The sequence below is a fragment of the Eubalaena glacialis genome, chromosome 13 (genome assembly GCF_028564815.1).
Source record: "Eubalaena glacialis isolate mEubGla1 chromosome 13, mEubGla1.1.hap2.+ XY, whole genome shotgun sequence".
Classification (NCBI taxonomy): Eukaryota; Metazoa; Chordata; class Mammalia; order Artiodactyla; family Balaenidae; genus Eubalaena; species Eubalaena glacialis.
The window spans coordinates 66,250,724-66,276,463 of record NC_083728.1 but is presented as its reverse complement, the minus strand read 5'-3'; the positions used below and the strand labels follow the sequence as shown (position 1 = coordinate 66,276,463).

The 25,740-nt window shown below is 47.0% G+C and overlaps 1 protein-coding gene across 6 annotated transcripts in view; it reads right to left on the bottom strand.

Moving 5' to 3' along the window:
• SNX29 (sorting nexin 29) overlaps nucleotides 1-25,740 on the bottom strand; it is a 562,097-nt gene that overhangs the window by 165,157 nt on the left and 371,200 nt on the right. For all 6 annotated transcript variants that reach the window (XM_061208309.1, XM_061208310.1, XM_061208308.1 and 3 more), the window contains 2 exons: nucleotides 25,605-25,660; nucleotides 22,209-22,290 (listed from right to left, as the gene is read on the bottom strand). In XM_061208309.1, the coding sequence (XP_061064292.1) occupies nucleotides 22,209-22,290; nucleotides 25,605-25,660 (138 nt within the window). The remainder of the gene's footprint in view (nucleotides 1-22,208; nucleotides 22,291-25,604; nucleotides 25,661-25,740) is intronic.

The following is a 25,740-nucleotide window of genomic DNA, read 5'->3' as shown; positions in this document are numbered from 1 at the left end:
CCCTGAACAGAAGAATCAGCTGATCAGCTAGAAGTCCACACTGTCCCATCTGGAGGATCCCTGGCCTGGATGTGAAGGGGGATCACACTGCAGGATCAGGCTGGGTCCTGCCGAGGAGGTGGCTGCATCAGACGCCCTGTCACCCAGGTTATCAGGGACTACTCAGATTCACCCTCCACCTCCAGCCCTTGTACCAAGACACGACTCCCCACGGAAACCTGCCCACAAGGGACCAAGCACAGGGACCAGCAAGCGGAAGCACCGGAACTACAGAGACCAGGGGTTTCCAGCTGTGACACTGTGGATACTCGGGGTCAGATGACTGTCATGGGGGCTGTCCCCGCCACGACAATGGGCTGTGGTGTAGGAGCTTGAGCAGCATCCCGAACACCCCCGCCCCCGCATGGTCTAGCAAGAGAGACATAAGACAAGTTCTCCTGGGGACGGGAAGAAAGAAGAGACATCTGAGCTGACTCTGAATAGGACAGCCCCCAGGTCTTGGGACCAGAGTTGTCATCAGGCATATGGAGAAAACCCCAGAAACGCAGCAGGACAGAAACTGGTGCAGAGGACCAAACCACGTCCAGAAATCCGAGACCACAACCAGACAAAACAGGTGCCCTTTCCCTTTCTTACTCACTCCACTTGGAAAACAACTTTCTGGCAAAAAAAAAAATCCTCACTGTCAACACGAACACTCTATATGTGATTTGTATGGTGAACGGGGATGTTTTCTTTCCTGATCGGGTTAATTTAGGGGGCAGCGGCATATGGTTTTACAGATATTGATGAAAAGCAGTCAAGTTTTTAAGAATAAAAATATCACCAACCAATTAACTCTGTACCATTTTAACTCTGTAATAGAACAATCACTGGTCATTAAAAAGCTGCAGGTGGATATCATTAGGAGTGACAGGTAATCGTGCCAGAAAACAACATTTTCCCAGCAGGCAGGGATCCTCTGATTTCCAACAACTGCCACAGGCAGGCAGCTTGGGGCTGTCACATTTGCGTGCGATTCGGGCTTCCAGGAGAAAAAGTGCCCCCTGCACTTTATCCTGATTCCTTCCCTTCCCGCTTCCCAAAAGCTTAGAGAAGAAAGGTTGCAGCCAAATGGAGAGAATGGGGAACACCAAGAAGCCATCCAAAGACTGAAGGTAGAAAACACTCACCGATCCGTGGTTTGCAGAACTTTTCTTCCCAGGGCAGAAGAAAGATGGGTGGATACAGGGAGTTAGGAATTTGCTCTCTGGGTCAAGGACTAAGAATGGGCAAGAAGAGAGAAGGCTGGGAAGCCAAGAAGTGGGGGGAAAGAGAGAGAGAGAGGAGCCCCAAAGAGAGAGGGGGAGAGCAGAGGAGGAGGAGAAAGGAGGGAGATGGGGGGGTGGAGAAGAGGGAAGCAGAATAAGAGAGAGAGAGGAGAGTAGAAAAGGAGGGACAAGAGGGGGAGGAGGGGGAGAAAGGGAGAGAAATCACGGGGCTGAGTGGAGAGAAAGGACAGAAACTCGAAAACCCCCACGCTGACACATTAGCACTTCTTCTCTGTTCCACGTCCCGCAGGGAGGTCACCCTTGCCCGGCCCTCATGACAGATGCCTGGAGACAGGAGAGCCAGACAGCCCCAAAGCAGCGAGTACACCTGGCAAGAGGTGGCTCCCGTGGAAGCTCCTTCTGGAACCAGGGCCCTCTAGACTCTGAGTATAAGGGGTATGCCACGGGGGCAACGAAGTCTGGGTTAAACACACGAAACCTGGAGCATTTTCACCGTGGACGAACTGGGGGAAACACAAAAGTGTCTGAATGACAAATCCTGGGTGGATGTGGCGTAGCACGAGCAGTGCCCACGACTGTCTCACGGGGACCGGGAGGCTGCAGTCCTCCCTGGATGGAGGCTGGGAGGGAAGGCTCTTCTGCTCCTCCTGCCACCCCAGGAGGGGCTCAGCGAATGTCCGTTGAATGAATACACACTGCGCTGTGACCCTCAACTCCTGGGCTTTCCCTGCCTCTGCGCTGAGTGGACTGGACGGGAAGGGTTAAGAAGAGCTGAGGGAGACGGGGGACCATCAGTGGCCTTAGCGGTTCAGAATCTGAGCAGAGCGCGGCCGGTTCTGGATTTCCCATCTCCCCCAGGCTAACGTGAAGGGGCTGCTTGAGTCTCACAGAGCTGAGGACGAAGCCACATCTCTCCGTGTCCCCTGAGCCCACCTGCCAAGACAGGGGACAGGAGAGAGAGGGGGGTGGGCTCTGGCCACAGTCTGGGAAGATGCTGCTCGCCCCACCACCCAGGCTCACAGAGAAGATTTACTGGGACGGTTTTCTCCCTCGTCCTCTTGCCCATGAGCTCCTCTGCAGGGGAGATGTGAATTTAATGGCCATCGCTTTTCACCACCTCATTTAACAAAAAAAAAAAAAAAATCTAAACCTTCCAGGTGTATTACATGGAAGAGTAGGCGTTCCTGGCCTGGGTTAGGGAGCACGGGGCACGCGGCCTGGGTGAGGAGAAGGATCCATCTACCTATCACCCTGGACCAGGTCACTCTGCCGGCCTTACTTCATGCCCTGACTGAGCGAGATCACGTCCTGGGAGGTGGGGCACCTCATTCCCCCTGCTGTACATGATGACCCACCAGCCCTGCGTCAGGTGGATGGAAAGTTTGATGGATGCCGACTCCGGGCCCTGGACTGCACAGCATCCTGAAACACAAGTATCAACCCTCCTGCAAGGAGACCTACGCGGCTGAAATAACTCATGGTGGAATTTTTATATTTTTAGTTTTTGTTCAGGCAAGGGCGGGTAGGGAGAAGAAACAACCTGTTCTTCCTGTGTAATTACAAGACTTCATGGTGCTTGGAGTGGGTATGAAAAATCAAGGTTTCCAGAAGTAACTGTTGATTGCACTTCAATCAAGACTCTGAGACAGTCCTGCTGAGTCGGCAGGGAAGGCCATCTCAGCCATTCCGGGGCTCCTGCCACCATCCCCCGCCTACCGGACACCGTGGGCACTTGTGTGGTACCCAGACCACGCAGAGGGGACCTGCAGGGGCTGGCATGCTTGCTGCCAGCCTGCGGGGTCCTGGTTTCTGCTCCCGCACCACTCAAGGCAGGGGAGAGTTTTTGCCCACGCTGGGACCCCACCCTCTCTCGGAGGTCTCGCCTGTCCAGGGGCCCGGCCACTGGGAGCTTCAGCGCATTCCGCATGAACCCTCACCTGCCTCCTCAGGAGGCCAACAAAAATGCAACAGAGTCTCTCTGTAAAAAGAAACAAACTTCAGGCTTTTGAAAACAACAGCCAGGAAGGAAAGCAGCTTTGTTGGGACTTCGATTTTCACCAGAAATCTCCCTTCAGACAAGGGAGCAGAAAAGGACCAGCTGGGTGTGACTGAGGAACCTGGAAAAGGGAATTACTGGAGGGAAACAGATTCACATCTTAGCCAAGTTATTTTTTCCTAGGTTTTGTTTCTCCAGTGGTGGGGGTGAAGGTGGGATACAGGGACCAAGCTGACACAGGTCCATTCAGCTGTGCCAATGCACTACAGGAAAGGGGAAGGACTTCCAAACACCTCTCTCCCTTTTTTATGTAATTACTTACATCCTGCCTCATTTGGAAAAAAGCTTTAAGGTGGGCTTAGAAAAGGTGACACCACCATCTAAAAACAGTACGTGAAGGAGGTGACTCTGGGCCAGGCAGCTCTGAGGGCCCTGGGCTGATGCAGGAAGCGAGGGCCGGGGGGCCTGGAATGAGAGGCACAAGGCTGTTTCTGCTGCCTTGATGAGCAAAATTGAACATCCTTCTCTGCCTCAGAGGCGCCACGGTCCCTTCCTCCCCTGTTTCTTCATCGAAGGAGGAGCTGGAAGACTGGGAGAGCGGCCTGGACGGGGAGGCCAGGCAGGCTTCCTGGGGGCCTGGGGAGTCTCGGCTCCAGCTGGGGCAAGGGATCCATGGCTTTGAGCTCAGGGGCCTCAGAGGCCATCTCATCAGACTGGAGGAGGCCAGTGGGGGGCGGGGGCAGTGGTTGGCCAAGACACACAGCGGCGGGGCAGGCCTGGAAGCCAGGGCTCCAGATGCCCTACGCAGTGCGCCTTCCTGAGATCAGGAGGCTAAACATTCAGGGGACACCTGAAACCCCGGCCCTGCTGCCAGGCCTCGGCTGGGTTCTCCTTCACTCCTCCTTCCTCCCTTCTCCCTTCCACAGGGCCTCTCCGCTGGGTCCTTACATCCCACTGCACTCTCCTGAGATGCTCTTCCTGCCGCCTCCTGCTTCACCTGGCTCCTCCTACCCAGCCTCAGGTGTCCCCGCAGAGATCGCTGAACTCTGGTCGCCAAGATTAAGTCAGCTCTCTGGTCTCCACTCCCAGGGCCCTCCCTGGACACCACCCCTGCCCCGCCCCCGCCCCTTCGTTTCCAGGGATGATAGTTATTACCACTTGGGTCGTCTGCCTGCCATTAGGAGGCACCATCACCACGTCAGCAAGAGTGGCGTGGCCACATCCTTTGCTTTGTACCTCCCCGTCTGAAACATTCTCCACGTTTATAATGATTAACATCCACCTTCCCCATTAGAACTTGGCTGTTTCAATCACAAATGTACCTCACCCAGCCCACCCTCCCTTCCCAACTAAAACCAGACACCAGTATCCCTTGCTTTTTGAAAGTTCGCTTTATGCCACTTGGCTTTTACAAAAGACCTACATTAGCACGTGTTTTCGATCACTGAAAGAAATCCGCAAAGGATTCTCGCTTTTACAAAAAAAGCTAACTGCTTCTTCACTTGACGCCATCTCAACTTACAAAAGATCTCACAGGAACCCTCTGCTTTCTGATAGAGGGGGAAACCTGTATTCAGTAGGTCACGACAGTGACCGCAGAACAGAGAAGAAACGAAAGCTGCAGATCTCCATGATGAGCAAAATTATCAGCCCCACGACTAACCTTCCAAGTCACCACCTGATAAATGCCCCGAGCAGCTCTAGATAAAACTGGAGCTGTTTTGGGGCACAGTAGCTAGGAAGGGGTCTTGAGACACAACAGGAAGACAAAGGGCTCCAGGCAACACATCTGTGTTGTTCTCTGTGCTGCTGGCAGCATGTTCTTCTACAAGTCACTGCTTTTGGTTTCCTTATATAAGAAAGAAATATAAAAGGGGGCGGGTCAAAACCGGACATCCCACCCGCCAAGATGGTATATCCACCTCACCTGATTCACAAAGCCCATGTCTGTCTTTCTTCTCCCCAGCTTTTCAAATATTAAATTATAGTACCGAATACATATTTCAAAATGTATGTACACACACACGTGCACACACAGAGGTGAGCTCTCCATTTTATTCAAACCCTAATATTCTATGACTTTATACATTTAGGGTAAAAGTCTCCACCTTAATGAATTTCTCAAATTCCGAGGGACCCATAAATTCCACACACTGGTCTTCGCCGTTCCTCCACCCTGTGAGGGCATTACCTTGTCACCAATGTCAGCTGCCTGTGGCAGTTATGACAATGAGTGACGGGTCAATGAAACTGTGGGCAGAATTCCCTGGAGGAAACAGGTGATGGAAATGGGTTCATTTCATTGAAACATACACTTAGGGCACATGCCTATGGGGTAGACAGTAGGCCACATGGGGGGATAACAAGAGGAACAGGCAGGATCTTGTGTGTGACCCAGAGGAAGTTATTTAACCCATGGAGTCACAGCTTCCTCAACTATAAAAACAGGGGAGATGATACTAGTGCCTATCACAGAAGGTGGCCAAAAGGATTAAATGACAATTGTGAAATAAAATTCATGTTTTACGGCAAGACGAGAAAAATTTAAACATAAAAAAATTTATCTGCCCTTTGGCCTCCTCTCTTCCCTCTACTATGCGTTGTGTATCTATCTGCATTAGGCATCGACCAAACCACCCCCGCTCCGCATCAGCAGAAATGCCTGTTCAACCATAAAGAGTGACATTCTCCCAGCATCAACAAGACAACTCCTTAGACGATAATCTTCCTTCTTGATCTCTCTTTTTTTTTTTAACATCTTAATTGGAGTATAATTGCTTTACAATGGTGTGTTAGTTCCTGCTTTATAACAAAGTGAATCAGTTATACATATACATATATCCACATATCTCTTCCCTCTTGCGTCTCCCTCCCTCCCACACTCCCTATCCCACCTCTCTAGATGGTCACAAAGCACCGAGCTGATCTCCCTGTGCTATGCAGCTGCTTCCCACTAGCTATCTATTTTACATTCGGTAGTGTATATATGTCCATGCCACTCTCTCACTTTGTCCCAGCTTACCCTTCCCCCTCCCCGTATCCTCAAGTCCATTCTCTAGTAGGTCTGTGTCTTTATTCCCGTCTTGCCCCTAGGTTCTCCATGACCTTTTTTTTCCCCCATAGATTCCATATATATGTGTTAGCATACGGTATTTGTTTTTCTCTTTCTGACTTACTTCACTCTGTATGACAGACTCTAGGTCCATCCACCTCATGACAAATAACTCAATTTCGTTTTTTTTTATGGCTGAGTAATATTCCATTGTATATATGTGCCACGTCTTCTTTACCCATTCATCTGTTGATGGACACTTAGGTTGCTTCCATGTCCTCGCTATTGTAAATACAGCTGCAATGAACACTGTGGTACATGACTCTTTTTGAATTAAGGTTTTCTCAGGGTATATGCCCAGTAGTGGGATTGCTGGGTCGTATGGTAGTTCTATTTTTAGTTTTTTAAGGAACCTCCATACTGTTCTCCATAGTGGCTGTATCAATTTATATTCCCACCAACAGTGCAAGAGGGTTTCCTTTTCTCCACACCCTCTCCAGCATTTATTGTTTGTAGATATTTTGATGATGGCCATTCTGACTGGTGTGAGGTGATACCTCATCGTAGTTTTGATTTGCATTTCTCTAATGATTAGTGATGTTGAGCATCCTTTCATGTGTTTGTTGGCAACCTGTATATCTTCTTTGGAGAAATGTCTATTTAGGTCTTCTGCCCATTTTTGGATTGGGTTTTTTGTTGTTTTGATATCGAGCTGCATGAGCTGCTTGTAAATTTTAGAGATTAATCCTTTGTCAGTTGGCTTCATTTGCAAATATTTTCTCCCATTCTGAGGGTTGTCTTTTCATCTTGCTATGGTTTCCTTTGCTGTGCAAAAGCTTTTAAGGTTCATTAGGTCCCATTTGTTTATTTTTGTTTTTATTTCCATTTCTCTACAAGGTGGGTCAAGAAGGATCTTGCTGTGATTTATGTCATAGAGTGTTCTGCCTATGTTTTCCTCTAAGACTTTTATAGTGTCTGGCCTTACATTTAGGTCTTTAATCCATTTTGAGTTTATTTTTGTGTATGGTGTCAGGGAGTGTTCTAATTTCATACTTTTACATGTACCTGTCCAATTTTCCCAGCACCACTTATTGAAGAGGCTGTCTTTTCTCCACTGTATATTCTTGCCTCCTTTATGAAACATAAGGTGACCATATGTGCGTGGGTTTATCTCTGGGCTTTCTATCCTGTTCCATTGATCTATATTTGTTTTTGTGCCACTACCATACTGTCTTGATTACTGTAGCTTTGTAGCATAGTCTGAAGTCGGGGGGCCTGATGCCTCCAGCTCCATTTTTCTTTCTCAGGATTGCTTTGGCTATTCGGGGTCTTTTGTGTTTCCATACAAATTGTGAAATTTTTTGTTCTAGTTCTGTGAAAAATGCCAGTGGTAGTTGGATAGGGATTGCACTGAATCTGTAGATTGCTTTGGGTAGTATAGTCATTTTCACAATGTTGATTCTTCCAATCCAAGAACATAGTATATCTCTCCATCTGTTTGTATCATCTTTAATCTCTTTCATCAATTCTTTCTTACAATTTTCTGCATACAGGTCTTTTGTCTCCTTAGGTAGGTTTATTCCTAGATATTTTATTCTTTTTGTTGCAATGGTAAATGGGAGTGTTTTCTTTATTTCACTTTCAGATTTTTCATCATTAGTGTATAGGAATGTAAGAGATTTCTGTATATTAATTTTGTATCCTGCTACTTTACCAAATTCATTGATTAGCTCTAGTAGTTTTCTGGTAGCATTTTTAGGATTCTCTATGTATAGTATCATGTCATCTGCAAACAGTGACAGCTTTACTTCTTCTTTTCCGATTTGGATTCCTTTTACTTCTTTTTCTTCTCTGATTGCTGTGGCTAACACTTCCAAAACTATGTTGAATAATAGTGGTGAGAGTGGGCAACCTTGTCTTGTTCCTGATCTTAGTGGAAATGGTTTCAGTTTTTCACCATTGAGGACGATGTTGGCTGTGGGTTTGTCATATATGGCCTTTATTATGTTGAGGTAAGTTCCCTTTATGCCTACTTTCTGGAGGGTTTTTATCATAAATGGGTGTTGAATTTTGTCAAAAGCTTTTTCTGCATCTATTGAGATGATCACATGGTTTTTCTCCTTCAGTTTGTTAATATGGTGTATCACATTGATTGATTTGCATATATTGAAGAATCCTTGCATTCCTGGGATAAACCCCACTTGATCATGGTGTATGATCCTTTTAACGTGCTGTTGGATTCTGTTTGCTAGTATTTTGTTGAGGATTTTTGCATCTATGTTCATCAGTGATATTGGCCTGTAGTTTTTTCTTTGTGACATCTTTGTCTGGTTTTGGTATCAGGGTGATGGTGGCCTCGTAGAATGAGTTTGGGAGCGTTCCTCCCTCTGCTATATTTTGGAAGAGTTTGAGAAGGATAGGTGTTAGCTCTTCTCTAAATGTTTGATAGAATTCGCCTGTGAAGCCATCTGGTCCTGGAATTTTGTTTGCTGGAAGATTTTTAATCACAGTTTCAATTTCAGTGCTTGTGACTGGTCTGTTCATATTTTCTATTTCTTCCTGGTTCAGTCTCGGATGGTTGTGCATTTCTAAGAATTTGTCCATTTCTTCCAGGTTGTCTATTTTATTGGCATATAGTTGCTTGTAGTAATCTCTCATGATCCTTTGTATTTCTGCAGTGTCAGTTGTTACTTCTCCTTTTTCATTTCTAATTCTATTGATTTGAGTCTTCTCCCTTTTTTTCTTGATGAGTCTGGCTAATGGTTTATCAATTTTGTTTATCTTCTCAAAGAACCAGCTTTTAGTTTTATTGATCTTTGCTATTGTTTCCTTCATTTCTTCTTCATTTATTTCTGATCTGATCTTTATGATTTCTTTCCTTCTGCTAACTTTGGGGTTTTATTGTTCTTCTTTCTCTAAGTGCTTTAGGTGTAAGGTTAGGTTGTTTATTTGAGATGTTTCATGTTTCTTGTTTCTTAAGGTAGGATTGTATTGCTCTAAACTTCCCTCTTAGAACAGCTTTTGCTGCATCCCATAGGTTTTGGGTCATTGTGTTTTCATTGTCATTTGTTTCTAGGTATTTTTTGATTTCCCCTTTGATTTCTTCAGTGGTCTCTTGGTTATTAAGTAGTGTATTGTTTAGCCTCCATGTGTTTGTATTTTTTACAGACTTTTTCCTGTAATTGATATCTAGTCTCATAGCGTGGTGGTCAGAAAAGATAACTGATATGATTTCAATTTTCTTAAATTTACCAAGGCTTTATTTGTGACTCAAGATGTGATCTATCCTGCAGAATGTTCCATGAGCACTTGAGAAGGAAGTGTATTCTGTTGTTTTTGGATGGAATGTCCTATAAATATCAATTAAGTCCATCTTGTTTAATGTATCATTTAAAGCTTGTGTTTCCTTATTTATTTTCATTTTGGATGATCTGTCCATTGGTGAAAGTGGGGTGTTAAGTCTCCTACTATGATTGTGTTACTGTCGATTTCCCCTTTTATGGCTGTTAGTATATGCCTTATGTACTGAGGTGCTCCTATGTTGGGTGCATAAATATTTACAATTGTTATATCTTCTTCTTGGATTGATCTCTTGATCATTATGTAGTGTCCTTGTCTCTTGTAATCGTCTTTATTTTAAAGTATATTTTGTCTGATAAGAGAATTGCTACTCCAGCGTTCTTCTGATTTCCATTTGCATGGAATATCTTTTTCCATCCCCTCACTTTCAGTCTGTATGTGTCCCCAGGTCTGAAGTGGGTCTCTTGTAGACAGCATATATACGGGTCTTGTTTTTGTATCCATTCAGCCAGTCTATGTCTTTTGGTTGGAGCATTTAATCCATTTACATTTAAGGTAATTATCGATATGTATGTTCCTATTACCATTTTCTTAATTGTTTTGGTTTGGTATTGTAGGTCTTTTCCTTCTCTTGTGTTTCCTGCCTAGAGAAGTTCCTTTAGCATTTGTTGTAAAGCTGCTTTGGTGGTGCTGAATTCTCTTAGCTTTTGCTTGTCTGTAAAGGTTTTACTTTCTCTGTCAAATCTGAATGAGATCCTTGCTGGGTAGAGTAATCTTGGTTGCAGGTTTTTCCCCTTCATCACTTTAAATATGTCCTGCCACTCCCTTCTGGCTTGCAGAGTTTCTGCTGAAAGATCAGCTGTTAACCTTATGGAGATTCCCTTGTATGTTATTTGTTGTTTTTCCCTTGCTGCTTTTAATATTTTTTCTTTGTATTTAATTTTTGTTAGTTTGATTAATATGTCTTGGCGTGTTTCTCCTTGGATTTATCCTGAATGGGACACTCTGCGCTTCCTGGACTTGATTAACCATTTCCTTTCCCATATTAGGGAAGTTTTCAACTACAATCTCTTCAAATATTTTCTCAGTCCCTTTCTTTTTCTCTTCTTCTTCTGGGACCCCTATAATTCGAATGTTGGTGCATTAAATGTTGTCCCAGAGGTCTCTGAGACTGTCCTCAATTCTTTTCATTCTTTTTTCTTTATTCTGCTCTGCAGTAGTTATTTCCACTATTTTATCTTCCAGCTCACTTATCCGTTCTTCTACCTCAGTTATTCTGCTATTGATCCCTTCTAGAGAATTTTTAATTTCACTTATTGTGTTGTTCATCACTGTTTGTTTGCTCTTTAGTTCTTCTAGGTCCTTGTTAAACCTTTCTTGTATTTTCTCCATTCTGTTTCCAAGATTTTGGATGTTTACTATCATTATTTTGAATTCTTTTTCAGGTAGACTGCCTATTTCCTCTTCATTTGTTAGGTCTGGTGGGTTTTTACCTTGCTCCTTCATCTGCTGTTTCTCTGTCTTCTCATTTTGCTTAACTCACTGTGTTTGGGGACTCCTTTTCGCAGGCTGCAGGTTTGTAGTTCCCATTGTTTTTGGTGTCTGTTCCAAGTGGCTAAGGTTCGTTCAGTGGGTTGTGTAGGCTTTCTGGTGGAGGGGACTACTGCCTGTGTTCTGGTGGATGAGGCTGGATCTTGTCTTTCTGGTGGGCAGGTCCACATCTGGTGGTGTGTTTTGGGGTGTCTGTGGCCTTATTATGATTTTAGGCAGCCTCTCTGCTAATGGGTGGGGTTGTGTTCCTGTCTTGCTAGTTCTTTGGCATAGGGTGTCCTGCACTGTAGCTTGCTGGTTGTTGAGTGGAGCTGGGTCTTGGCGTTGATGGAGATCTCTGGGAGATTTTCGCTGTTTGATATTACGTGGAGCTGGGAGGTCTCTTGTGGACCAATGTCCTGAACTTGGCTCTCCCACCTCAGAGGCACAGCCCTGACACTGGAGCACCAAGAGCCTGTCATCCACACGTCTCAGAATAAAAGGGAGAAAAAAAAGAAAGAAAGAAAGAAAAAGATAAAATAAAATAAAAAGTTATTAAAATAAAAAATAATTTAAAAATTTTAAAAAATAAAAATAAAAAAAGAAAGAAAGAGAGGAGAGCAACCAAACCAAAAAACAAATCTACCAATGATAAGAAGCACTAAAAACTATACTAAAAAAAAAAAAAAATACGGACAGACAGAACCCTAGGACAAATGGTAAAAGCAAAGCTATACAGACAAAATCACACACAGAAGCATACACATACACACTCACAAAAAAAGAAAAAGGAGAAAAAATATATATATCGTTGCTCCCAAAGTCCACCTCCTTGATTTGGGATGATTCGTTGTCTATTCAGGTATTCCACAGATGCAGGTACATCAAGCTGATTGTGGAGATTTAATCCGCTGCTCCTGAGGCTGCTGGGAGAAATTTCCCTTTCTCGTCTTTGTTCGCACAGTTCCTGGGATTCAGCTTTGGATTTGGACCCACCTCTGCGTGTAGGTCACCTGAGGGCGTCTGTTCTTCGCTCAGACAGGACGGGGTTAAAGGAGCCGCTGATTAGGGGGCTCTGGTTCACTCAGGCTGGGGGAGGGAGGGGTACGGATGCGGGGTGAGCCTGCGGCGGCAGAGGCCGGCGTGACGTTGCACAGCCTGAGGCGCGCCGTGCGTTCTCCCGGGGAAGTTGTCCCCGGATCACGGAACCCTGGCAGTGGAGGGCATCACAGGCTCCCGGGAGGGGAGGTGTGGATGGTGACCTGTACTTGCACACAGGCTTCTTGGTGGCGGCAGCAGCAGCCTTAGCGTCCCATGCCCGTCTCTGGGGTCCGCGCTGATAGCCGCGGCTCGCGCCTGTCTCTGGAGCTCGTTTAGGCGGCGCTCTGAATCCCCTCTCCTCGCGCACCAGGAAACAAAGAGGCAAGAAAAAGTCTCTTGCCTCTTCGGCAGCTCCAGACCTTTTCCTAGACTCCCTCCCGGCTCGCTGTGGTGCGCTAACCCCTTCAGGCTGTGTTCATGCTGCCAACCCCAGTCCTCTCCCTGGGATCCGACCGAAGCCCAAGCCTCAGCTCCCAGCCCCCGCCCGCCCCGGCGGGTGAGCAGACAAGCCTCTGGGGCTGGTGAGTGCTGGTGGGCACCGATCCTCTGTGCGGGAATCTCTCCGCTTTGCCCTCCGCACCCCTGTGGCTGCACTCTCCTCCGTGGCTCCGAAGCTTCCCCCCTCCACCACCCGCAGTCTCCGCCCGCAAAGGGGCTTCCTAGTGTGTGGAAACCTTTCCTCCTTCACAGCTCCCTCCCACTGGTGCAGGTCCCGCCCCTATTCTTTTGTCTCTGTTTTTTCTTTTTTCTTTTGCCCTACCCAGGTACGTGGGGAGTTTCTTGCCTTTTGGGAGGTCTGAGGTCTTCTGCCAGCATTCAGTAGGTGTTCTGTAGGAGTTGTTCCACATGTGGATGTATTTCTGATGTATTTGTGGGGAGGAAGGTTCTCCACATCTTACTCTTCTGCCATCTTGAAGCTCCTCTCCCCTTCTTGATCTCTTAAGGGGTCATGATGACCCACCACTTTGTACTTGCACATCTGGATTGTGTCAGCTGTCAATAATGCATCATTTCAGGTACAGCCCTCTGTCACAAAAGAACTTATATAACTGTGCTTTGACTTCTCATCAGTGGAATGGTTCTCAGAGCTTTCTGAGATGCTGTTCCCGGGTTATAATCCTCAATTTGACTTGAATAAAATTTTCCATTTCTTTCTTAGATCGACTGATTTATTTTTAATTAATTAATTAATTTATTTATTTTTGGCTGCGTTGGGTCTTCGCTGCTGCGAGCAGGCTTTCTCTAGTTGTGGCAAGTGGGGGCTACTCTTTGTCGCAGCGCATGGGCTTCTCATTGCAGTGGCTTCTCTTGTTGCGGAGCACAGGCTCTAGGCACACGGGCTTCAGTAGTTGCAGCACATGGGCTCAGTAGTTGTGGCACGCAGGCTCAGTAGTTGTGGCTCACGGGCTCTAGAGCACAGGCTCAGTAGTTGTGGTGCATGGGCTTAGTTGCTCCGCGGCATGTGGGATCTTCCCAGACCAGGGCTCGAACCCGTGTCCCCTGCATTGGCAGGTGGATTCTTAACCACTGAGCCACCAGGGAAGCCCCTCGACTGATTAATTTCTGTCAACACAATGTACATTACAGTGCCTGTGGCAGAAGCCCGGCTGCCTACCCAATGGCCAGCTCCCTGCCTGTCTCACCTACTGGCAGAGCTCTCCACCTGCTCAGGGACTGAAACAGGGAGATGCTCATTTTCCCAGCTTTGCTTTCAGCGAGACCATGGCTATGTGACCTCACCTTGGGTCAATGGGATCTAAGCGAAGTCCACAGGAGGGCTTTAGGCAAAGATTTTTCTTTTTGATTAAAAAAATAATGTGTGAGTAAAAACCTCTCTTCTTCCCACTTGGACACTGTCTTGTAAAGAGGAAGTGCTAACAGCTCTGGAAGCCACTGATGTGATTAAGCTATTGAATACCTGAGTCCCCAACTTTTTGTTACATACATTAATTCCTATTGGTTAAGTCACTTTGAGTGAGATAATATGTTACTTGCAGCAAAAAGCATTCCTAATATAATGTTTAATACTCAATAATTTTACTAGAGTCCATTTCTACACCAATTCAGAAATGGAGATGTCCTACAAGTCCAATATAAGAATTATGGCCAATTCAGATTGCCTTAATTAGCAAAGATTAGAGATTTTACAGAGCAGATCTCAAAGGAGAAGACGTCCTTGACAATGATCAACAATAACCAAATGCCAGCTGCAGTGCCTTGTGAAGAAGACGGCCAGTAGTACATCAGAACTGGGGGTGGCACCTCCTTGAGGCCACCCCAACTGTATTCCAGCAACAGAAACCGAGAACATATATGTGTTTAGCTCATCCAGATTTACACACCAGCTGTGCCTATGGCTCCACACAAAGAGGCAGCGTTAAACTGGGGTACCATCTTGGGAAACCTCCTTGGAGGACGTCAAGAGGGTGATGATGCTGTGGGATCATGTACAGGCACCTTGGAGACGCTGGTGAATAATGTCACTGGTGCAACCCAGTACTCAATAAGTAAAGACTGTACTTGAATTCAAAACAAGACTAAACCTAGCACCAACTGGGCAGCTCTGGGCTGGTGAAACTATAATGTACTAGGGCCTGGGCATTAATGCTTTCCGGCTTCCAGGGAGTCCCATTGGGAAAGTGAACTATGATCCTAGGTTTCACCTCTGAGCCCAGGTCTCTCCCTCCAGCAGAGCTCACCCCTCTGCTAAGCCTCCATGGAGCCACTCGACACGACCCTTGCATTTCAGCTGCTTGATGGGGCTCCATCCCCTCACCAGACCCAGACACCTTGAGGACAAAGGTATCTTGCTCCTTGCCGCCCCTAAGGAGGCTGATGTGGAGCCCTTGATCAAGTAGATGCTAAATAAAGGCTTTTTTGAGCACGCAAACGTGCCCGGAGACATTCAGTTCAACAGGGGGTAATTCTTTTATGTTTACTTTCAGGTCTAATTGCTTATCACAAGTAAAGTGGTCCTTAGGTCACTAAGGGTAGTGTCTGCACGGTAGCTGTTTGCCAGGCGCTGTGCCAACCACGTTATCCATCATCGTCTGTTGTCACTTTGCAAGGTGAGTGGTGTTCCATCCCTCCCACCCGTACCTCTCTCTGCAGCCCTTATCTCGCGAGACTGTTCTGTTTACTCGAGAGCAACTGTCCCCCTCCAGCCTGTGAGGTTGGGAGGGTAAGTGCAATGTCAAGTCTTGCTCACCCCAGGCTCTGCAGCGTTTAGCACATATCTGGCATCTAGTCGGCCCTCAATCCACAGCTTTGGGATAAATAAAGGAATTATACTATGAAAGGGGGAAAAAAAGTTCCTCCTGTTTGAGAAGATAAAGGCAGTAACAGAATAATAGTGACACGTATGTCCAAGGGGAGGCAAACAGGCTTTTTCCGTTTGGCTTTTTGTTTTCACCTGTATCAGGCTTTCCCAGAAGCCTTGAGCATCCCAAGAACAGCTGGAGGTTAATGTGCTGTAATCCTCAGAGGTGTGGAGGTGCTTGACTTTGTGGGATGGAAAGTTCTCAAGGAAGGAGAGAGCGAGAACAAAGGCAAAGCCTCCCACAGTTTCGCTTATCATGCAGCACAGAAGCCAACCTGGCTGGAACGAAACTCAGAAATCAAACGATCCACCGCTGTCTTCCCCGCCTGCCTGGTTCACAGCAGGTGTGGTGGGAAGGACCTGGCGTGAATGAGAGAGAATCCCTTGGGCCTCAGAGCTGGTCCCTGTGTCCCCACACCTGGAATGGTAACCGCTAGGGCGGAGGCTTCTGGTCAGCCCACGTTCCTGCAGATGCCATTCCCATTTCTGTGCGTGGCTCAAACATCCCATCTGTCTCTACTTAATGAATCCCCCCGCCTCTCGCATAGCTATACACTAAGCAGGCATAAAGATGGAACAGTAGGTAACAGCAAACTTAAGGGCCTCAAGAGTAAACCATCTTAGGACAGAGATGAAAAGGGCTGAAGCACCCGAAGACTGAGGTGGAAAAACATGACCATCCTCCAAACCACCTGCAGCCCCATGCAGCCCGCCAGACCCTGTGATCTATTATTAATACGAAAAATCATGGGCTTTCCCTGCGCTGCATATATAAACATGCTCCACTAGAATAAACCTTGAAAACACCTGTCCAGGCTACACAATAACCTTTTGGGGGTGGAGGAACCTCCAACACTGAAGGAGTCTTCGTGGGGGTACCGCCGCCTTTTCTCTAAGTCAAGACAGCCTCCTGTGGTCCCAAGGAAAGGGGACTTATTCTAGAAGGAAAAAGCTTTGCTGAAACAAAGCAACTTTCTTTACAAAGGAGACCTAATTAGTTGTGCTGGGCAAACGGAATATTGCACTGTAGCCAGTGTTTCTGGTGGCGAAATTCAAAGGCTGAAATAAACTCCCACGTAGAGGACTGATTCCAGCTGTACTTACACTAACAGTGCTTTTCAAAGGGAAAGACCTAAGGGTTCAGAGAGTAAGTGTATTGATGTATTATTTCATGCCGATTTAGCGGCTGTAATATTTGCATAAGGAAAAAAAAATAAGTAGATTGTTTTAAGGTCTAACATGCCTTTATAAACACTACAGTAGGATATTAAGACAGTGGACCTCAAACTGGTTTGGAAGTTGGGGTATTTGGGAAATAAGAGCAAACATCTGCAAAGGTATAAAGGCTAATTGATTAACAACAAATGTCACTATGTCATGTGGAAGGGACAGAAAGTCAGACCCACTAGGACAACTGTGTATTGAGACAGAGAGAGAGAGAGAGAGAGAGAGAGAGAGAGAGAGAGAGAGAGAGAGAGAGAGAGAGAGAGAGAGGGAAACTGAGCAAAACCAATTAGTAAATAGGGTTTTGTTTTGTTTTGTTCCATTCTGTTTGTTGCTATTTAATCATTTTGTCTCTGGCTAGTGTCTGCTGGCAGCCAAGCATTAGTTAGCAGGGGCGAGAAGTAAGAAACATTTGTGGAAGAAAAATTTAAATTGGGAAAGTTCTGGACATTAATTTTTTTTTTTAATTTTTATTTATTTATTTATTTATTTATGGCTGTGTTGGGTCTTCGTTTCTGTGCGAGCGCTTTCTCTAGTTGCGGCAAGCGGGGGCCACTCTTCATCGCGGTGCGCGGGCCTCTTCACTATCGTGGCCTCTCTTGTTGCGGAGCACCGCCTCCAGACGCGCAGGCTCAGTAGTTGTGGCTCACGGGCCTAGCTGCTCTGCGGCATGTGGGATCTTCCCAGACCAGGGCTCGAACCCGTGTCCCCTGCATTAGCAGGCAGATTCTCAACCACTGCACCACCAGGGAAGCCCTGGACATCAATTTTACTTTTGCTCTGAAAATTGGTCAAAGGCTGCCATTTCTTACTTTTATGCCAGAACACACCTCAGCACCCACCTCGGGACCCGGGAGCAGAGTGTGGAAACCATGGTGTTTGGAGATACAAACTTTTTTTAATAACTTGCATTCAATCCTGTCAAGGGACAGCACTTCTGGACAGGATCCTTTGTGCAAAATATACACCCAGACCCCTCCCACAAGACAAGTGGTGAGAGCCCAGTAACACCGGGCAGCAGGTGATCTAGCTGAGTTCTTCTGCAGTCAGAAGTGCCACAGTTCCCAAGCGTCCCAGGGCAGGCTCTGGGGACCCTGCCACTGCTCAAACAAGAGGTTCTGAGAAAGCATCCGTGAAACTCTTCTGTGGCCAGAGCCGTCACGGCCAACAGGCCCTGCTTTAACAATTTTCCAAAGCAAACTTGCCCACAGCTTGGCTCCGGGTTTTGCAGGGCTCTGATGTGTATACTGCAGGGGGCCCGGAACAGATGGACAGAAAATCCCTGGCTTAGTGGCAGGGGGACCCTTGGCCCATGGCCTCAGGGATGCAGGGGGCCATCCACACAGGCAAGTTCTTGGTCAGGCTGGGCCCTTCCAAGCCAACTGCCCCATCTGCTTCTCGAATTTTTAAGTCTGGACTCTGCCCACATTCACAGAATCTGTGCAAACCGGTACCTTGTCAGAAAATGCTTTGGGGGCTGAAAGTCATGTTACTGAATGAGCTGCTTCTCTGTGTCTTTGTTTTCTTATCTATAAAATGGGGATAATAAGCATTTGTTACCTCATAGGGCTGTTGTGAGGACTGAATGAGCTATTTTATGTAACATACACAGACCAGTGAGAGGTGGCGTTTCCCAAATATTATTCCTTCGCATAGCACTGTCCTAAACTTCTTGCTGTTTTCACTATCATACATTTAGTATTTTTCTTTAAGCTGACTCACTCTTTCTGCTTAAATTTATTTTAAAAGGAAACTGTACATCACTGTGGTAAATGGAAAAATAGTAGAAGGCAGATGAACAGAAAACAAATACAATGAAACAAAACAATGTAGGTAATTGAGCTGGAGTCTGTTGCCGGCCAAAGGCGTTGATCCTGGGCCTTCCTCCGTCTTTGCTAAGATGCACGATTACAGGGCGTTAAAGGCCTAAGGGCCATGTGGAGACTTTCTCTTTCAGGTCATTGCCAGTGATGGAAGAGCTGAAAGGCGAGTGGCCTTCTCCCTGCAGAAATATTTATTGGACGTCCAGTCTCTGTCTCTCTAAAACCTCACTAAGCACATAGAAGATCACATAGAAGATCATCTTGCTTTCCGCAACTCTGGGAGAGACTGTTCTAGATCATCACCATCCAACAGAGCTTCCTGAGATGATGGAAGTGTGCTGTGTCCACGTTGTCCAATACGGTAGCCACCAGCCACATGTGGCTAAGAAGCACTTGAAATGTGGCTGGTGTGCCTGAGGAACTAGAGTTTAATTTCTTCCCATTTTGATTAAGTCAAATTTAAATGATGCCACCAATCGTGGCACAGTGGTTAAGAATCCTCCTGCCAATGCAGGGGACACAGGTTTGAGCCCTGGTCCAGGAAGATCCCACATGCCGCGGAGCAACTAAGCCCGTGTGCCACAACTACTGAAGCCCGTGCACCTAGAGCCCATGTTCCTCAACAAAGAGTATCTCCTGCTCGCAGCAACTAGAGAAAGCCCACGTGCAGCAGCGAAGACCCAACACAGCCAAAAAAAAACCAAACATTTAAATGACCACACGTGGCTAGTGGCTGTCGGACTGGACAGTGCAGACCTACTGAGAAAGCTACATGTGCTGATCCTTTTGTCTGGGCTCTTCAAATGAACTATGGTTCATTTTGAGGTTATGCCCTTGGCTTCCTTGGAGGGAGATCTTAAGGAAACCTGACAGTGATTTGTCATAGGGATGTAACAGGGCATCATCTACCACATTCTTTATTATTGCCTCATCTAAAGCTCTGTGAGGACATTTCTTTTAGAACTCCCTTCGAGGAACTGACATATTTTCTTCTCATTAGCAATGGAATTATCCAAAATAGCCACATTTCCATTTTCACACTGGTTGCCAGGAAGCTCAAAGGAAACTTACAAACCAATGAGAGCAATCACATAGGATCTCATATATATGTATGTATGTATATATATGATTTCCACTGTTCCCTTAATGGAAACACTCTTAGTTTACATCTTCTTTGACTCTGATATTTTATTTCTTACTTCTATTTTATCACTCTTTTCTGAGTTTCTCTAGAAATTATCTCAAATCTTTTGTGGAATTATATAAAATGCACTTTTTTTAACTAATAAAAATAATGTCCAACAGTACCAGTACTTTACAGGAGTCACTCTCTCTCCAATATCATTTATCATTTAAAAAACAACAAAATCCAAAAAAATCACACTGTAATGAAGACTTTCTAAAATGCTTCCAAACACATGCTCAGATTTTCCTCTTAGGTACCAACCAGAAGCGTTGTTAGCTAAAAGGAGAAAAACAGTTGCATTCAACACACTCCAAGATCAGGAGAGATTTCAGACAGCCCACAGTGTGGGACGCAGCTGCTCTACGTGACGTGGGAGCTGTCAGCCTCGTGGCTCCGTGAAATCCAGGCCTCATCCTCCACACACTAGCTGGACCACACCCAGGAAAGCTCTGGAAATGGTCAAGGATGGGGAGAGTGCAGCTCGAATCCCACGGTGGCCACTGTGGAAACAATCTCCCAGGCAACGGCATATTTGCTGTGTCCATCTCATTCCTTAACTGACTTTCAGGAGCTAAAAACGGCCCCATTGCTTCCTGGGGTGAGGTGAGGGGGAGGAGTGAAAAATGAAAGGTCAAGGAAACCTCTCAAGCGATCTCGCATTTTAATTTTGCTCTAAAATAAAGCTGTCTGCTTCACTTTTTTCATTCTCCAGGCAACACCTCCCAGCATTCTGATGACCGCAAAGCAGAACTTGAAGGACGCTCAAATGAGAGATTTTTTTTGGGGGGGTGTGGTTTGGGATAAAAGGAGAAGAGGATATTCGGAAGTCTGTCATATCTAATTCTCTTTTCAAGCCAGAGCTGAGAGCATCAGGAACCCTCAGATTCTCTAACACTTATTAAAGTGCTACTGTCGCCCAGCTGAACAAGTAAACTAGAATAACTTTCCGGTGCAAACTTCCTTGCCAAACGCTAGCTCATTTGTCCGTAAGATTTCAGGTAAGAGGCGTGTGTCATGCTTAAGCCCATTCCTATATAACCCATGCCCACTGCCAGTCCTGCCATCAAAGACTAAACATGGCGATCATTTTGGAAGATGAGAAACGAATACCAAGTGCCTACTGGACACCATGTATTTCTAATCCCAACAACAACAGCTTTGCAAAGTAAGCATTATTATTATTTCTGTTTTACAGATAAGGAAACTGAGATTTACCTAAGGCCACAAAACTGAAACCAGGGCTTCTATTCTCAAGTTCAGTGTCCTTTTTGCACCACCCCAGTCTCTGGGGAAACTATCTTAATAGCTGAGAAGACTTCTTCAATGGTCAATTCCCCACTAAGAAAAATGGCAACAAAACTCAAGGCTCTTCACGGAGCTCACGGGGAATAAGAACAAAACGTAATGAAAGTTGTTGTGATATAATTCAACAGCAGAACCAGAAGTGGCTAAGAGTCAAAGTTGAAAACAAAACAGTCCCAGGACAAGTGAACACCAACAGCTGCAGATCAGGTAAGAAAAAGAAAGAGAAACAAGAAAGCCAAGAAGAGGGTAAGTAGGCAGGGCTGGAAGAGGCATCAGAAAATCAGAGAAAAGATGGAGAACTGGGGTCCCAACTGTTGGGGCAAAATCACCTCCAAACAAAGGTCCCCTGGTTTCAGACACTCAATCCTCAACCGGGGAGGGGGTGATCAGCTCTACTTCAAGGAAGCAGAGGGCACATCTGCAGTGTTCACTTGCCAAGTGTCTGTTGCCCCTTCTTTGGCAAAGAGTGGCCTGGTTTTCATCTGGGGAGCCCCCTCACCCCTCTCTCAGTCACATGGTCAGATGAGGTCAACTCCAACCCCAGTGCCAGTGGGGGTCACATGATTCGAACCTGGCCCATCACAGAAGTCCATCACCCAACCCTGGGGTTTAGGGATGGGCTTGGGATCCAAGACAGACTCCTGAGAGATGCCCGGACAGGCTGAGAGTCTGGTGCTGCTGGGAGGTGCCTGGTCCACCCACAGAGGGCGCCAGCCTGAAAAGGATGCCCAAGCAGAGGAAACCAGGGGAAATGGGAGCAGACGTCTGACCACAGGTCCAGGCAGGTCTGAGGCCAGACCCACGCCTGGACGTTTCAGTTGCAACACAAGCCAACAAATCCCATTTCTGCTCAAGCAGTCCGAGCTGAGGGGTCACGACCACACTAGGAGGCCCGACAGCACGAGAAAGCTCCACCCTGCCTCCTTCTGTCTGCCAGAAGGATCATTTCCTCGGGGAGGCTGGGCAGGTGGATGCTGGCATTTGGAGGCTGTGGCTTCTATGTATGGCACTCCATCCTCAAGAGGCAAAAGCACCAGAGAGTAACAAACAAGTGTGGCCCCCACCCCAGCGGTGACATCTAACTGAAAACCAGGTAATTACCTGATACACGTGGAATGCATTGGTGGCTCTGCCCCGGAGAAACACTGACGGGATCCAGACGTTGATCAGCGCTCGGTTTGATCTGAACAAAAGAAAGATGCAAAGTGGTCCTTTCAACTTACCAAAAAAAGGGAGGAAGCTACTTTCTCCTCTGAGAGGCCCACGATGTACGGCAACATCTACTACACTTAATTGTAAGCTAAAGCATCAGTTTCCATCTCATTACTTGGTCCTCCAAGATTATTTTTAAGGGACTTAGTTTAAAATATACATATAGGGCTTCCCTGGTGGCTCAGTGGTTGAGAATCCGCCTGCCAATGCAGGGGACATGGGTTCGAGCCCTGGTCTGGGAAGATCCCACATGCCGCGGAGCAACTGGGCCCGTGAGCCACAACTACTGAGCCTGCGTGCCTGGAGCCTGTGCTCCGCAACAAGAGAGGAAGCGATAGTGAGAGGCCCGCGCACCGCGATGAAGAGTGGCCCCCGCTCACTGCAACTAGAAAAAGCCCTCGCACAGAAACGAAGACCCAACACAGCCAAAAATAAATAAATAAATAAATAAATAAATAAAATTAAAAAAAATATATATATATATTTTTAAATTTATATATGCAGTTTGTATTCTGGAATGAGAAAGAGCTGCCCTTCAGTCCTTACTGAGTGAGTGGCCGTGGCCCATAGTTTATCTGACCCTCAGTTTGCTCACCTGAAGAGGGGGACGATCACCGGAAGCCCCCCCGAGGCGGGGGAGGGTCAGGAGCACTAGCGCCCACAGGGTTTCTGGAGCGTTCGGAGGAGTCATGCTGCCTCCTCACTGCGCCCACTTGAGACCCTGACCCCCACTTGAGGGTCAGGCTCCACGAAAGAGCTCAGGAGACCAACGCTCAGGCTATGCAAGAGATAGCTCTTTGGGGTGGGGGAGGGGATTCCAGGAAGCCAGGCACCAATAACCACTCTTGCAACTTTTCCAAAAACACTGCATGTGGCTCGAATAGAGCAAAATCATTTACTGAGCACGTACACTGCACGGCTCCATGCTTTCACCTAGATTATCTCGGTTGATCCTCGCCAGCTATTTGAGAGAACTTCAAGGGTTTTTTCGGTTATGTGACAGTTCCGCCTTGTGTGATGACTTGAACCTAACTCTGAGTCACTGGGCGCACACACCCACCACCACCACTCTTCCACCGGCTGAATCTACATCATGTGAAGCTGATAAGTTAACTGTCACCGAAACTTCCAGATCAATCATTAACAGCTCTCACAACAGTGCTGTGCAATTCTGGAAGGGCTGGGAGGTCCTAGCCCTTGTTTCTGCTAGGAGTTGCTCCAGGGCTAAACGCTTTTCCTCGAGCTCTCCTTATCTCTAAAGAGCAGCTCTTGAAAATTCGACAGCCTCCTGTGCTTAGAACACAGTTTGAGACACTGATGATGGAAGAGTCCATGACTCAACAGCCTCACGCTTCTCTCCTGAAGCAGCATTTCTTCTAAGCTCTGAGCCCAGGTGCTGACCGCCTTCATGGGGCAAAATACACCCTATTGATCACCTCCCCAGGGCTCCAAGTACAAATTGCCATTCTGAGGCACCAAACTGGTTTGGATATCTAATGACACCCCTCCTGGAAAGGTCCCCAAAACTGTGCTAGCGACTAGAGTGTTCCCCTTTCATTTCTGTCGGGAGGGGGAGGGGTGTACAAGTGTAACTGACACTCTGGTTTTCATTAACCTCCCAGGATTGGTGAGGGCTGGACCACCTCCCAGGGCTCCGGGAGGTCCCCCAGGTACCCCCGTACGTGCTCTCCCTTTCAGAGCACATAGCTCGCTATATTAGAATTGATTGTCCTCTCTCTCCTAGACTTAGAAGTGTGAGTTAAGGGAATAAAATAATGATCCCGAGTATGGAAGACCAAATAAGTTAGAGGAGTCAAATCTACTAGGGCAGTTGGTATGAAGGGAGGGCCGGGGGAGGTTGGGGATGGAGCTGAGGTCAGCCAGGGCCTTCTCTGCAAGAGAAGAGGGAGAGGGAAATGGCACTTCCCTCTGGCTTTAGTAGAGATGATCAACCTGGCGGGGGGGAGAGGAGGAGAAGAGATGAGGTGGCTGGACCCGGCAGAGGCTGCCTGAGAGCAGGGACCATGGCTGATTCATCCCCTCCACCGACGACCTGGCACGACCCCTCCCCGCAGCAGGCACGTGATAAATTCTTGCTTTATGAATGAGTCCCTTGCGCCTCACGAGTGGCTCGTCTCTGGGATCCCCTCTGCGGCTTTCACTTCTCTCCCCAGCTGGTCCCCCCTTTCCCTCCACCAGGCCACAATCCCATGACCCTCTTCACTATGTACTCCCCTCCACCCCGCCCCCCAAAGGCCCATGCGAAGCAAACTCGCCTTTGATTTTCATCCTTCACCTCTTAACCTCCACGACCCCCCTCACCAATCTAACAGCCACCTCCACCTCTACCACAGCTGCCAAGCACTGCGGGGCCTCTTGATCCCCTCCGCGCTTTTCATAACCCCACTCTTGTGATCTGCGCCTTATGAATGAGGAAACTCAGGCTCAGAGAGGTTAAGTGGCTCGCCCAAGGTCACACCAGCATGAGTCCTGCAGTTAAGATTTCAACTTGGCTCAGCCTGGCTCTAACAAAATGCTCTTCTGATGCCCCGCCCCCTCTCCTGGGGAAGCTGAACCTTCCTCTACTCAGCACAACTAAATGGGAGAGGAAGGACGTTCTGCTTGCCCTTAACTCAGGACTCACTCCTCTCTTCACCAGCCCCAGGGGATTACTGGTCCAAAAACCGAGGCAACTTGATCAGAAAGAGTCAGTCTGAAGACCGACTAAATACCTTAGGGGTTATCAGCAGAGGCGCCAGACAGAATTAAATCCAATCAAAAATCAGACCAATGTACTGAACTACTGTCGTTTCCAATAGCCCAGGAGTTGCAAACTCAAAATATGAACAGGAGACACCCAGACAATGGAATGAGTGGAGTGGGCCACAGTTAGACAAAAGGGAGCAGTGGGGACTGCAGCAAGCTGACAAGCATGCGCCCTGGATGGAAGAGGCAGCTGCTGCTCAGCTCTAGCTGACGGTGGCCTTGCCGGGATTTCTTCTTTTAAAGAAAATGGAGAAATTTAAATTTTCATGTGATACCTTCCGACTCTTAAATGTCAGCCAAAAAAAAATTGTTTTTCAATACCCAAAGAGGGAGATAAAAACACATCTGAAGGCCAGACTCAGGCTGCAGGCAAACAACTCCCCACCTCTACAATAACCAAATCAGCCATGCAGGTTTCAACAGCGGTTGCTGGTTCCCTCTACGGTCTCCTGGGACGCAAGCCAAGTAACAGAGTCTTGTTTCTAAAGGGCCCCTCATGAGCAGATGCTGTGGACTTACATTTCAAAATCCGACAAACTCTGGTCTTCGGATGTTTGACTCAAATCTCCAGGCACCTGCCATAGGGAGAGGGGGAAGGGGAGAGAGAAAATGCATCATGGTTACCATGGTTTGCATAATCACAGGAAATTCTCCT